We start from the raw sequence: 14,750 nt of genomic DNA, 5'->3' as shown, positions 1-14,750 counted from the left end.
GCACAGAGAGGTCTTAACGCCACACCCCCACCCCCTCCAGGAAGCACCCAGGGCCATGCCAAGGAAGCCACACTCTTTCCAGTCCCTGGCAGCAAGGTGCCCTGAGGCGTGGCAGCTGGTTTTGCTCTCTCCTCCAAAAAGGCTGCCAAAAGAGCTTGACCCAGACCCTGCCCCTTTCCTAGGACTCCCTGGTTTGGCCCTGGCCCTTGTAAGGGCATTTCTTCCTTCCTCAGCAAACCGCACTGAGGCCCTACTAGATGCCAAGTTCTGTGATAAAAACTGAGGTTACAAAGCTGAATCCAACACCACATTGGCCCTGGAGGTGCTCAAAGTCAAGTTGGTGCTGGTGATTGGGGGGTGGGGAGGGATGGGGGACAGACTTACAGACAGACAAGTGCAGTCAACTGTTACTGGATGGAAGCCCAAGGACAGGAGGAAGGGTCAGTTCTGTGGAGGGAGGGGGATGGAGAGGGTGGTCAGGGAATCCTGGAATATTTGCTCTGGAAGGGACATCCAGAAGCAAAGCCTGACCCTGACCGTCTCATTTTGTGGATGGGGAAACTAAGGCCCAGACTAGGGAAGTGACTTGGCCAGGGTCACTCAGTGAGATTGTGGCAGACTCTCAGACCCCTGCTTCCCAGCCAGGGCCCTTTTGACGGTACCAGGTGCCCTTTCTGGTTTTCTGTAGCCCGATGCTTGTGTCCTGACTCCACTTTCGGAAAAACATTCGACATCTCTATCCAGTGGTCACCCAAGAGGTGCCTGCTCAGGCCCGAGGAGCCGGGCACTGCTAATCCTTCCTCCAGAGGTGGCATGGCCTCCTCTCGGCCTAGAATGGGGTGGTTGCGTTTTTCTCTCTCTCTCTCTATCTCTCTTGCATTTTTGTGAATCTAATGATGAACTTACGCTACCACGCTTTTCCCTTCTCTTACACATCTTACCTACTAAAGGAGGAAGTGCCACTTTATTGGTAAGTGGACGTTAACCAAGAGGGACTTAAAAAATCAGAACTTAAAAAAAAAAAAGAAAAAGAAAAAGAAAGAAAAAGAAAAGAGAGAAACAGAAAGACAGTCGGGTGCTACTGACAGCTCCACAGATCTCTGCAGGGCCGGAAAACAAAGAAAGAAAAAATGTTAACAGAAAAATGTCAGTTCCCCAGGAGTTCAGACATTGTTTTTGATTTCGGTATCTAATGACATTTGTGGATTTTGTTTTTTATTTCGTTTTTCCTCCCTTTCTTCGGTTCAGTTTTGAGTTCAGTTGTCCCGCCTCGCCCCCACCCCCATCTGTGTGCCGTGTGCCCCCTCCATCCCCTCACCCACCCCCAAGCGCTGGGCGGCCTGGCCTGGGGGGCTGGCCCTGGCCCGGCCTCCCGGTGCCCGCCCTCTCTCTTCTCTCTGCCGGGATCCTCCGTCCCGTCGAGGGGGGGGGCAATGCCAGCCCCCGTGCCCGTCCTGGATTCCCCCTCCCTGACAGCCCACCCCCCCCCCACCGCTCCGTCCCTCCTGTGTTTTGCATGCCGAGAACCTTGCATGAGCTGCACTGTTGAGGCCAGAAGGTGGACACTCAGGAGAGGCAGAGGCAGGGCAGGCGCGGGGAACCGTGTGTGCGATGCTCCGGGACTGGCAGCCCCCGGTCTGGGCCCGGTGAAAGCCCCCTCTCCTTCTCTCCCCCCACCCCGCCCGCCCGCTCTCTCCCCCTCGGCCTCTCGCTCTTTCTCTGGATCTGTCCTCTCTCTGTCTTTCCTCCTTTCCTGTCTCCGCTCTGTCTCTCTGCTTCTCTAACCTCTCCCCGTCTCTTTCCTCTCGGCTCTGCCTCTGCCTCTCCCCCTCTGGATTCTCCGTCTCCTCTGTCTCTCCGTCTCTGCCCGCCTCTGTCGCCCTCTCCGTCCCCTCTCCACCCCCTACGTGCCCTCTCTGCCTCTCTCCCCGTCAGAAGCCCAGCTCGCCCTCGCCCAGGGCCCGCGACCAGGCGGAGGCCGGCGTAGCCACGCCGCCCGCGCGTGGGAAGGAGAGCCCGAGCCCGCGCTCGGCGCCGTCGTCGCAGGGCAGAGGAGGCCGCGCGGCCGGCGGGGCGGCCAGGCGGCGGCGGCGGCGGCGGCGGAGGCGGAGGCGGAGGCGGCGGCGCTCGCGGTCCTCGGCGTCCGCGCCCCGCCGCAGGGGCCGCCGGCGCGCCCGGCCCGCGCCGCCCCGGGACTCGTCGCGCTCGCTCAGCAGGGCCCGCTCCAGCAGCGACTCGGGAGGCGGCGACCCCGGCCCCGGGCCCGAGCCCGGCTCCGAGCGAGGTCACGGCGGGCACGGGAAACGGTGAGCGGGCTCGGCCCCTGGGACCCGCACCGGGCTCCCCTCCCCGCCCCCCCCCGAGCCCTCTCCCCTCCCCGGTCATACCCCCTCCCCGCGCACTGAGCGCCCCAGCACCGACCCCTCTCCCCGCAGCGAACCTGTCCACCCGCCCCCGCGCTAAGATCCAGATCCTCCTCCCACAACAGAGCGCCCTCCTCCCGTACTCGCCCCCCCCCCCGCCATGATCACTCTCCCTCGACAGCACGGAACAGCGTCTTCCTCACCGATTCCTCTCCCCCCCACCAGGGCCCCCTTCCCTCCGGGAACTTCTCCCCGACCCCCAACACAACCTCCTCCTCCGCACTAACCGCATAGAACCCCTTCCCCTCCTGAGTCCTTTCCCCCCCCGGGGCGCCCACTCTCTCCCTAAGTGAGCCCTTCCCTGTCACCGGGCCCCCCACCCCCCGCTCCTTCCCTGCCCGGGGCCCACTGTCTCCCAGCTGAGCCTCCCCTGTCGCCGTGCCCCTCCTCCAGGGCCAAGGAGCGGACCCCGCGCGCCCGGCCCGCCAGCACCTCCCCGTCCCCGGGCGCGCACGGCAGGCACGGCGGCCCGGAGGGGAAGAGCTCGTCGCGCAGCCCGGGCCCGCACCCTCGCTCGTGGAGCTCCAGCCGCTCGCCCTCCAAATCCCGCTCGCGCTCCGCGGAGAAGAGGGCCCGCAGCCCCAGCCGCTCGCCGTCGCCCAAGAAAACCCTGGGCCGGTAAGTGCGGGCCCAGGGGTGGCGGCGGGACCGGCCGGGGCTGCCGGGCCGCGTCGCTCATCTCGGGCCGGGCCCCGCAGGGACAAGGACGGCGAGGGCCGCGCGAGGCACGGCGAGGCCGAGGCCGCCCGCGCCCGGCGCCGCTCCCGCAGCTACTCGCCCATCCGCAAGCGGCGCCGGGACTCGCCCAGCTTCATGGAACCGCGGCGCATCACCAGGTAAGGAGGGGCCGGGGCCGGGCCGCGGGGACCTTGGGGGGTCCTCGACCTAGCGCACCTGGTGCGGGGAGGGGAGGGCGCCGAAGGAGAGAAGGTGAGGGTTGGGAGAGGGAAGAGGGCGCTCAGGCTAGGACTGAGGTGCTGGGGAGGGGTTGGGACCCGAGAGACAGAGGTGCAGGCTCACTTCGGGGAGGGAGGCCTCCAGAAGGGAAGCGTCCTGAGGGCCATGGAGGGGAGGGGCCCGGTTCTGGGGTCTGGGTACAGCAGCAGGCAAGGAGTTCAGCTCTGGAAGATTCCAGCCATCCCTCTCGGAGCCCCTCCCTTCTCCTTCCCTCCCCACATTCATCTCCTGGCAATGATGTGTCCTTTTCTCCTTCATCTTAAGGTCCAGCCTGCTGAGTGGCCTGTGGCCAGCCTGGGGGCCGGGTGGACCCCCTCTCCACAGGCTGCAGGGGAGATGCCCATGTGAGCTGACTGGCTCTGTCCGGCTGTCTGTCTGCCTCTCCTTTTCTCACTAAGCTCTCTGCTCACTTCCCAGCCCCCTGGGGGATTTGGAGGAGGGGGCACCGGCAGTCTGGTCTCTGGGGCAGCTGTGAGGGGAACCGGTCCCTCCCACTCTGCCCACACAGTCTGCCGGGACTGGAGGGTCTGGGCCTGGGTCTCCAGGTGAGATGATGGTCTGCATTTGTGGAAATCATCCTGCAGCCCTAGATCCCCGACATGGGGTGGAGGGCCACAGGCAAAATTCTGAGCCCAGCTCTGCCCTGGCCTTGCTGGGCAGCCACGGGAGATCAGCGTGCCTCTCCGGGCCTCAGTTCTCACATCAGAGCTAGAGGCCAGGCTGCCAGGCTTGGGACACTCCCCCCACAGATACCCCCGTAAGCAGGGGGTCCTAAGACAGCCTCCACACCTTCCACCTGGCACCCCCTTCAGCCCCCTCCCAGGCTGCCTCCTCCTCCTCCCACTAACATACACCTGTTTTCTTCCTCAGAATTAACCCCACGCAATGGGGCATTGTCGCCCCCTTAACTCTCTTTTCTTTTCTCTGGGTCACAGTCTCCTGGCTTCAAACTAACTCCGGGCCAGCGGGAGGTAGCTGAGTAAGGAGTGGGGGCCAGCAGGCCTGGGCCAGGGCCTTGGGCATGGGCAGCAGTGGCCAGGGGGCTCCTCTTGTTCCCTCTGAGTGACCTGAGAACCAAAATCCTCCATCCTGTGGGGAACAAAGAAGCAGGAGTGGGCCATATTCACAAACCCTCCCATGCACAGAAGCCACTGCTTAGCTTGGCTGATGTGAGTTGTCTACACTTAAAAGTTGCATTTATTCAACAGATTTTTATTGAGCACCTACTCCAGTCAAGCAAAGACTTGGTCCCCTTTCCCTGCAGACAATGAGGAAAAACAAAGTGATCAACATAAAATTGGACCACTGCATGTCCAGTCTTGCTGGGGCAGGGGTGGAGGCAGGGAGAATTCCAAGGTCAAGGCTCAGGGGAAACTGAGGCAGGGAAGCCCTGGCCACTGCTGGGGAGGGGCTCAGGGCCTGAGTGAGGGCCCAGGACTGGCAGAGCTCAGGGCCTTGGATGGCCTGTAATCAGCTCTTCCCTCCCGGCAGTGCCCGAAAACGTCCCATCCCCTACTACCGGCCCAGCCCCTCGTCCTCCTCCAGCTGCCTGAGCAGCGACTACTCAAGCCGGAGCCCCAGCCCGGGCCACAGCCATGGAAGCTACAGCAGCCGCAGTCGGACCCGCAGCCGCACTCGCAGCCCCTCCCGGACCCCCAGTCCCAGCTACCACAGCCGGAGCAGCTCAGAGAGCGGGGGCTTCTGAGCCCAGCCGACCCAGTTTCGTGCCCCCTGGCACAGGGAGAGGCGAGGGGTCAGGACCCAGGAGCTGCAGGGGGCCTGCAAAGAGGTCCCAGGTCCAGGGAAGACCTTGAGGGCGGGGGCCCTGAAGACAAAGAGGAGCTGGATTCTGCTGCTTCTGGAGGGCCCCCGCCCTCACCTCCTGCTCACCCACCACGTCCAGGGAACAAAGAGCCGTTTCGAACACAGGGATCACCCTGCCCCGCTTCCTGCTTGATGCCAGCTCACCAGGCTGGGGACCTCAGCTCAGTGGACCCAGGGACACCTTTGACGGTGCCAGACCTGGGAGCCTCCCCTGCCACTCCATAGGACCCTCAGCTCGTCTCTACCACTGGGCGGACACGGAGATGGGACAGCAAGCCGGAGCTGAGTCAGACAGGAGGAAGGATGGCCTAAGCCGTGGTGCACTGCCGTCCAGGCTGAGGAACCACTTCCTTCGAGCCGGCTGCAGGAGGGCCCTGGCTGAGGGCTGGAGGCTGGCCCCAGAGCCTCCCCAGACCCCTCCCCTGGCCCAAGAGTGCCCTGACTGGGTGGGCCCCTAAGCCCCAGCCTGAGGGGCCAGGGAGCTCACCCTTGGTCGCACCTCTCCAGGCCAGGCTCTCCCCTCCAGCCCTCGCCCCATGCCCTGGGCCAAGGCCACGCCAGCCAGGCCTTCTGCATGACAAGAGGTGGGATATACAGACCACAGCTGCATCTGACCCTGAGATCAAAAAGGGTTCGGGTCAGGAGGTGGAAGAGAGAAGCGGTAGATGGAGGAGGAGCCTGGGAGGGGAAGAGCAATGCAGTCTGCGGACTGAGCAGGCCTCGGGGTCCCGGTGTGCCCAGTGGCTGGGACCTGGGCCGGATGGCAGCAGGCCTAGGATGACATGCCCTTTGGGGCTGCCCAAGGGAGCAGGGAGCCAAAGGGAGCACTTCCTCCTCCTCTTGCAGAGAGGGGTGCTACACCCCGTCGAAGAAAGGGTAGAATCTAGACTGAGGGCCTTGGCCTCGGGGCATGGATGGGGAAGCAGCGGCCCCCAGCCCTCTGCTGCTGCTCCCAGCCCCCTCCTCCCGGGGCCCTCAGGGATCTCACGAAGTCTTCCTCGGCCCAACAGGGCAGATGCCCTGGGCTCCGGTGGGGGGAGGGGTCTGGGGTCTGGTCCGGGTTCCTCCCCCTCTGTTTCCCCCTCCTTCTCCGCGGTGCGGATAAAAATTGGACTCTAATAAAACACTTGGTGCCCGGATGGCAGGTGGTGAGACCAGGCCTCTGTGGATTTGGGTACCTGGGGAGTGTGGGGAAGGCAGAGGGTCCTCATCTGGGCCTCAGGTAGGGTTTGGGGCTATAGGGAAAGCAAACTTGGCCCTGCTCTGGAGATGCCACCTCTTGGAGGGGATGGGGGCATGAAACATACCCCAAGGTGGGCATGAAAGTTCAGCCTGTCTCACACGAGCCCAAAGCTGCCCCTTCCCCTTCCCCCCTTCCATTCCCTCACTGCCCAGCCGGACCGCCTTCCTCATCTGCACCCCACAGCCAGGCTGCAGCCAGGTGACCAGGCAGTGCCACTTCCTTTTCTGCCCCACCCCCGCTCCTGGCCTCTAACCACAACCCCTCCTAGGCCCACCTGCTCACCAGCTGGCCTGCTTGGGTCTGGCCCCCTCCAGTCCATCCCACCATAACTAAAATTCAAATCTGACCATTCCCTCCCTCTTTCCATACATGCTTACTCAACACCTACTATGTGCTATGCCCAGTTCCTGGCTCTGAGGACACAGTATTGAATTAAGGAAACAGAACGCCCCACCATGAGGATCCCGTGACCATGTCCACCAGCCTGTAGCACTTGGAAGGGCTTCCGAATGGCGAATGGCTCCACCTGGAATTGCCATCCTCTCCCGCCGCCACCCTCCAACCTCCGCTCCCATCACTGTCCTTGACTCCAGCGGACCCTCCTCCCGGGCCCCCCTTGGCCCCTCTCCACCTCCACAGGTTCCCGAGAGCTCGTGGTTACAGGCGCAGCTCAGCTGCCTCCTACTCCTAGGAGCCTTCCCAATCCCCAGCTGCAGTGGCCACTCCCGCCTCTGGATTCCTCCAGCCCTAGGTCTGTTCCTGCCTTTAGGGTATCAAGCTCTTGATCCAGTTATTTGTTGGCGGGTCTCTCTCTCCCTAAATCTGTGAGCTTCTGGAGCCCAGGCCATCCCTTCTTATCTCTGCATTCCCCAAACAGGCACCCTTGAGATGTTTTTTGAATGAGTGAAGGAGTGAACGAGGCAACTATGGCGTGAGGGGTTCCAGCAACCGTGGGGGGAGGGTGGAGACCAAAGGCATGGTGGCAGCAGGAAGACCCTAGAGGGCGACAGAGAGAGAGAGAGGAAAAAAAAACTGCTGGTTGGCGGCGCGCCAGAAGGGATACAAAACAGGCCTGGACCGAGAGGAGAGATCCCTGGGGGAGGATCCATGGCAGCCTGGAAGCCCGAAGCTCTTTTCCTCAGCACCTCCCTGGCTACTTGGCGCCCGTTCCGCTGAGAAGGACAGGGAGGGAACCAGGCCCCTGTCCCTCCCGCAGACAGAGGGTTCAGACTGAACTCTTCTGCTCTTACCTTGGGAAAAGGGAAAAACACTGGAAGGCAGGCAGGAAAACAGGAAATTCCAATTCTATGTCGGGTAACAAGGAGGGGGAGACGGGGGCAGGGATGGGGGAACCTTAGCAAGATGTGGCATTTGGGGTGTAGGACGTCCTCTCCTCACCTCTCTCTCTGCACGTGGGGCCTCAGGGACCCCTCCATCCTTCCCCTCCCCGCACACACAGCAGCCAGGAGGCTGGACAAGGCTTTCCCGTGTCCTGGCAAATTCGCCCCTTTTTCTTAATCCGTTTCCTACAGCCCCAGACCCAGGGTAGCAAGTCACAAATGCACATGCCCAATTTGGGGGTCCCAGCTGACTACCCCCCTCCCCTGCCTCTCTGAGGCGCTCTTGGAAGCCCCCTGGCCTACTCCCCCGACCCTCCCACCCCCGCCTCTCTCAGCCGAGGGCATATTCAGCAAACCGGCCTTATCACCAGGCACCTGCCCTTCCTTTGCCAAGCCCCCCTCCACCTGAGAAAGGCTCTCAGGACACCCAGCACCGGAGTGCTCCAGCCACAGGGCCTCCCACCTCCACGGCCACCACAGGGGATGCCCCGTCTCCACGTCCCCCCTCATCCTCTGCGTCGACTCACCATATACACATCCCTGGGGTGGGGTGGGGGGTCGTGGGAGGATGGGGGAGAGTAGAGAGTGGAGGAGAAACTGTTGATTCACCAGTGCTGGAAGGAGCCTTCGAGAACATCCAGTCCGATGGTCTCATCGCACAGATGAAGAAAATGAGTCACGGAGGCCGGCTGTTGGCCAAGGTCACAGAGTTAGAGACATATACGTCCCCAGACTCCCAAGCTAGATAGATTCTTTCTACTGGACAGCAGGGTGGGAGGGGTAGGAGGATGGGTCCCCAGCCCTCCCACCTGGCCCCTCCTTGGCACCTCTTCAGCAGTGATGGAGGCGAGGTGACCCCAAGGCCAGCTAGAAGCCGAAGGCCTAGGAGATGGGCTTTTGGAAATGGACTCCTGGAGGGGCAGTGTCTAGACACTTCCAGAAAGACCCAGAGCCCCCCGACCCCCATGCGCCCTAATTACAGCTGCCCACATTCTTAGTTCCCAGCAGGCCCAGCGGCAGGCACTTCATCAGCTGTCAGGACTCTCCCAGGAGCTCGGGCAGCTGCCTGAACGCTCGCATTTTCTGAGGCTGGGCCAGGGAGGGAAGGGCTGTGGCAGCTGGAGTTGGCAAAAGCCTGCCAAGGGAGTGGCTAGTGTGGCCAAGTGCTCAGGCGCAGGGCCAGGCCAGGAAGCTGGGAGGCTGGTCTCGGAGCTGCGGCAGATTATCCCAGACTCTGGGGCTAGGGATGGGGGGACGGGCCCCTCTGATTAAGGAATCCCTGCAGTGTCCCCCTGCTCCCCAACCTCTTGGCTTCTGGGAAATCCCTGCGGGTGGAGTTGTCCTCTTAATCCCAGAAAAACTACCCCTGGGAGCTCAGTACCCTAGAGGAAGGGTGCCTGGTCAGGGCTGGAAGTGAACCCAGAGAGGCTGGCCCAACACTCCCTGTCCCACAGCTAACCCTGGGCTGCACACCTCACCCTGGGCCTGCAAGCCACAGCCCACGGCCCTCCCTGGACTGCCTGGGAAGTCCCCCCTGCCGGATAGACAGGCAGGAGGCCTGGATTCCAATCCCTCCATCCTTCACCAGCTTTGTGACCTTGGGGCAGTTGTGACTCTCAGTTTTCTCATCTCCAGAATGGGACTCTGATAAGATACTTGAACGTGCTATAAAACACATACAACCAGGTAATTCTCATTAATCTAAGTCTCAATATCCAAAATTAAAGGCCCTCTTTCCTTAATAACGATGAACACTTCTGAGCACCAGGCACTTCACGGGAGTTATCGTGTTATAGATTCACCGCAGCCCTGCAAGCTGGGTGTGTTATTAGCTATGTCTTGCAGATGGGGACATGCCAGCTCAGAGAGGTGACCAGGCCCGTGAACGGCAGCAGGTTCAAGCCCAGCCTGTCTGACCCCAAAACCCAGTTTCTCCTCCACCCCTACCCCCTCTTACTACCACCCAGAGCTACCCAGGTCCCCTCCCTTGTGATTGGCAGCTCTGATCTGAGAGTCCCTCGAGAAGTGACCCATTGAAGATGGATGTGGGGAATTCCCTGGCAGTCCAGTGGTTAGGACTCCACACTTTTGTTGTAGCAAAAATAGAAATGAGACTTTTCTGATAAACAGGAAAATAAGGAAACAATGAACAGGCTGGGGAAACAACATAAACAGACCTGAAAGTGTTAAGCAATCTTGGTTATTCTTTAGTTGTTACTACTAACAAACACTTGTAGCTAGACTTGTCCTTCACAAAGATGATTATTACTCTCTGACTCCATACAAATTACCCTTTGCAACTGGCATTTCTTCTCCCCCTACACTCCCCTGTAGCACTCTTCATTTCAGAAAGAAGGTCACGGGCCCATAACTTCAGGGACATCAGACCCGGTTGCTGAGCCACCTGACGCCAACTTTGGCCATGAATTTGCAGAAGAAAAGAAATGCAAGGCCTCCACTACTTTTGATCCTTATCATATACCCCGGACTGCGAGCCCCACATATAAAATCTTCTCCGATTCCCCAAGGAGGGGGCCCAGTTCTTGAGGCGTTAGCCTACTGTGTCTTCCCTTTGCCTGGCAAAGAAAATAAAAAGCCTCTCTATTTCTTATCTTCCAATTCTCTGTCTCCGTATTTTTATCCAGCATCGGTGCACAGGGAGCCAGATTTGGCCACACTTTCACTGCAGAGGGCCCGGGGTTCAATCCCTGGTTGGGGAACTAAGATCCCACGAGCCCCCAGGCGTGGTCAAAAAAATATATATATATATATGGATGTGAATTCTCAGTTCTGCTGCCTCCACCTCCATGGGCTGGGTGCTGGGGGTGGAGCCCTGGGTTGCACAACTTCCCCTAGCTGGGGCTGCAGGGACGGATCCTCCCCACCTTGGTTTCAGGCAAAATGAAGGGAGCTCTGAAGGTAGCTTCTGTCTACAAGGTGCTGACGGCCAGGCAGGCAGCCCCCACCCAGAGCATGGCTGGGTCACACTTGAAGGCACCTATGATTATGTGTGACAACTCCCGCTAGGGTGGGGCACTTGGGCTCCAGTCTGGGCCAAGGTGGGCAGGCAGGGACGGATGAGGGCCCTCCCTGGCTCCTGACCTCACCCTGACTTTAAGAGCTGGGGATAGGTGGGGTTGGGAGTGCCAGGGAGTGAAGGCCTGGGGCTTCCTGAAGCTGAGACCCTTGGGGGGGCGGCGAGTAGCTCCCCATGGAGACTGGGCTCCTGACGTGATCCAGCAAGAGGGGCGGGGCAGAGGGCAGGCATCCTGTCTGCCTCCTCTCCTTGGCCCATGAGAGCTCCAGGTGCTTAGATGCCTTTCCAGAGGTGACCTCAGATTTGTGGCCCAACCCCAGCTCCTTCCCGATGGGGAGCAGGTGGGTAAGAAAGAAAGACATCTAGGAGTGCTCTCTCCTGAAGAGGAAATCGAGGCTCAGAGAAGGCATGAGACTTGTTGCTACCCCAGCTCACTTTTTTTTTTTAATTAATTGATTTATTTATTTTTGGCTGCATTGGGTCTTTGTTGCTGTGCACGGGCTTTCTCTAGTTGCGGCGAGTGGAGGCTACCCTTCCTTGCGGTGCGCGGGCTTCTCACTGCGGTGGCTTCTCTTGCTGTGGAGCATGGGCTCTAGGCACGCAGTCTTCAGTAGTTGCAGCACGTGGGCTCAGTAGCTGTGGCTCGTGGGCTCAGTGGTCGTGGCTTGCGGGCTCTAGAGCGCAGGCTCAGTAGTTGTGGCACACGGGCTTAGTTGTTCCATGGCACGTGGGATCTTCCAGGACCAGGGATCAAACCCGTGTCCCCTGCATTGGCAGGTGGATTCTTAACCACTGCACCACCAGGGAAGCCCTACCTCAGCTCATTGAGGCGACTGGACTGGAGTCTGGCTTTCAGCCCCTCAGGTGTCCTGGGCGGGGCAGGGCAAATCCTGCGTGGAACTGGCAGGAGTACAGCCTCAGCCCAGCCCCAGGAGAGGCGCAGCAAACAGAGTGGGTCTTGGAAGCAGAGGAAGTAAGGGACTCCAAGGTGGGAGCCCCATGAGGGTAAGAGCCCTGAGCACTAGAGAGGCTCAGAGCCTCTAGCCTTACTCTGCTAGTGTTTTACAGGAGGCCGTAGGCCAGTCACCTAATCTCTCTGAACCTCAGTTTCCCCATCTAGAAAGGAGGGATAACAAGACAGAAGTGAGGAGAAGGGAGGCTGGACTGGGGTCATGCCAATGAAGGCAGGAGAGAGAGGGAACGTTAGGATTATAGCAGGACCCTAGGGGCAGCAGCCTCTGCCCAGAGGTGGGAGCGGGGGCGTGGATCCCATAGGTGGTCAGATAGGAGGCGGGGCAGGCCTCAGACTTCAAGCAAGTTTGAAGGAGCTGTACTACCTGGAGCCCTCTCTCCCTTTGTGCTGTGGGAATATTAAACAAAAGGGGCTTTGAGATCATAATCTGCAAAGAGGAAAAGGAGGGGCCTTGGCCCAAATCACACAAAAAATCAGTGGCAAAACCCCGATGAGATTCAAGGCTGCTGTATTTCAAGTTCCCTGTCCAGGGCTCCTCAAGAAAAATAGATATAATGGGGAGCTTTGACAGTAACCTTTCTCCTGACCCCCCTCAGCACGGGGCCTCAGGGTTTGTGATCTGGGTCTGCCCCACTGGGAAGTCAAGGGGAAAACGGCCAAACCTACACACGCCACCGCCTCTGCAACAGGGAGACATACACGCTCTCCTTCCTCCCCCCTCTTTCCACTCCAAGGAGCTAATAATAACAATAATTCATTATCATGTACCAGGCCCTGGACTAAAATGTTTACTTTCATTAAGTGGCTGAATCCTCACACCAACCCAGTGATGGAAGCATTTTCATCATCATCATCATCATCCCCATTTCCCCGATGGGGAAACTGAGACACAAAGACTCTCATTTGCACAAGTTCATCCAGTGAGTGGCAGGACCTGCATGTGAACTCAGGCGGTCTGGCTCCCGAGCCCACACTCCTAACAATGCTGCTTCTTAAGACATTATTTCACAGACACCCTGGGGTCCAAATCCCGGCTCTGCCAATCCCTAGGTGTGTGGCCTGGGACAAGCAGCCTGACCTCTCTCTCGGCTTTACCCTCCTGGACTGTCCACAGATCGCGGCCTAGCGCTTTAGCACCCAGGCCTGCGAGCGTCCGGCAGTGGGCACTGCACCAGCACCGGGGCTCCAGTCATTTGTTTTCTAAAGCAAGAGAAGGTTCCAGATGTGGGTAGGGCCTTCCTCGCCCCGCCCCGCGCCCCGGTATGCAGTGGGGGGAATGCAGGGGGAGGGGCTGCTCCGGCCCGTCACTGCCATTAATAGCGACCTGAAACACGCCTGCTAAAAATACCCGGCTGGAGGCCCATAAAAGCGCTGCTGGGGCGGGGGCCCGACACTTCTCGCATTACCCCGAGCCTCAGCCGGACGCGCGCAGACCAGCCAGCATGGCCGAGCGCCGAGTGCCCTTCTCGCTCCTGCGGGGCCCCAGCTGGGACCCTTTCCGCGATTGGTACCCGGCCCACAGCCGCCTCTTCGACCAGGCCTTCGGGCTGCCCCGGCTGCCCGAGGAGTGGTCGCAGTGGCTGAGCCACAGCGGATGGCCGGGCTACGTGCGCCCGCTGTCCGCCGCCGCGATCGAGGGTCCCTCCTACAGCCGCGCGCTCAGCCGGCAGCTCAGCAGCGGCTTCTCGGAGATCCAGCAGACTGCCGACCGCTGGCGCGTGTCCCTGGACGTCAACCACTTCGCCCCCGAGGAGCTGACGGTCAAGACCAAGGACGGCGTGGTGGAGATCACTGGTGAGCCACCCCGGGGACTGGGGGCGCCGGCCCCCGGCCTCTCGCCGGTCCTGGGGAGGAGCCCTGGGCAGGGACCTGGGTTGAAATGCGGGGCGGGGGCGGCAGGGGGGGGCTGGAAAGTGAAAACTTAGCCGAGGACCCGGGAGCAGAGCCGGGGGAACGGGGCGGGCCTCCTTGCCCTGCCCCGGGCCTGTATCCACTTCTCTGGAGTTGGGGGGTGCTGGTAGCTCCTAATGGATCTTTTAGCCCTAAAAAGTCTCCGCTAAGGGAAGAAACGCCCCCTTCCAGCGGAGACCCCCACGGCCCAGCCCCACCCCCAAGGGACCAGGTCTCCCCGCGCCCACCCGCGCCTACCCACCCCGGCCTGCGGCTGGTATGAAGAGGGCGTCGCCGCCCGCCCCGCGCCGTCTCCGCCCATAGCCCGTGTCCGCGGAGGGGGCGTGTGCGCGTGCCCGGCGCTGCGGCCCCCCTCACCGCTCCCAAAGCCCCTGAACCGAACTTTCCAGAAGCTTCTGAGATCCCGGGACAGCCTGGGGCACCCAAATCCCTTAGTCAGTCTTGCCTGCCCTGAGTCCTGGCCGCCAGGTGGGACGCGTTTGGATGTGCGCCAGCTGGAGAGGCCGCCCCTCCCTGCCTCCTCTGACCTCCTTCCCCCCGCCCCTCCACTCCCCTCTCCCTCAGGCAAGCACGAAGAGCGACAGGACGAGCACGGCTACATTTCCCGGTGCTTCACTCGAAAATACACGTGAGTCCTGGCTCCAGAGCTGGGGGGGCGGGAGGAGGGCGCAGGGACACACAGGTGTGTAATGCTTCTCCTCCCTTTCTGCGTGTCCAGGCTGCCCCCCGGTGTGGACCCCACCCAGGTCTCCTCCTCCCTGTCCCCCGAGGGCACGCTCACCGTGGAGGCCCCGTTGCCCAAGCCAGCCACCCAGTCGGCAGAGATCACCATCCCTGTAACCTTCGAGGCGCGGGCCCAGCTTGGGGGCCCAGAAGCTGGGAAGTCTGAACAGCCTGGAAACAAATAAAGGCCCTAGCCCAGTTGCCCACCCCACAGTAGCCATCACTGACCATCCCCACGCACCAAACCTCTGTACTCTTTTGATATCTTTACCTTCTGTTTTTCTCAAAGTTCAAAACAACTGCCCGCCCCTGCCTCGGA

The 14,750-nt window shown here is 60.8% G+C and overlaps 2 protein-coding genes across 2 annotated transcripts in view; both read left to right on the top strand.

The window, feature by feature from the left end:
- Positions 1-6,343, top strand: part of SRRM3 (serine/arginine repetitive matrix 3) — a 54,968-nt gene extending 48,625 nt beyond the window's left edge. The window contains 6 exon segments of the mRNA XM_057529816.1: positions 1,936-2,306; positions 2,817-3,041; positions 3,122-3,259; positions 3,645-3,690; positions 3,692-3,724; positions 4,872-6,343. Of these exon segments, the coding sequence (XP_057385799.1) occupies positions 1,936-2,306; positions 2,817-3,041; positions 3,122-3,259; positions 3,645-3,690; positions 3,692-3,724; positions 4,872-5,429 (1,371 nt within the window). The 3' untranslated portion in view covers positions 5,430-6,343.
- Positions 6,344-13,102: 6,759 nt separating this feature from the next.
- Positions 13,103-14,750, top strand: HSPB1 (heat shock protein family B (small) member 1). Its single transcript, XM_007186570.3, has 3 exons — positions 13,103-13,591; positions 14,273-14,336; positions 14,427-14,750. Exons 1-3 carry the CDS (start codon positions 13,240-13,242, stop codon positions 14,614-14,616), a joined length of 606 nt encoding a protein of 201 aa, XP_007186632.1. The 5' UTR covers positions 13,103-13,239; the 3' UTR covers positions 14,617-14,750.

Source organism: Balaenoptera acutorostrata, chromosome 15, assembly GCF_949987535.1.
Source record: "Balaenoptera acutorostrata chromosome 15, mBalAcu1.1, whole genome shotgun sequence".
Classification (NCBI taxonomy): Eukaryota; Metazoa; Chordata; class Mammalia; order Artiodactyla; family Balaenopteridae; genus Balaenoptera; species Balaenoptera acutorostrata.
The sequence above is the reverse complement of the archived record's forward strand: the minus strand, read 5'-3'. Positions and strand labels throughout refer to the sequence as shown.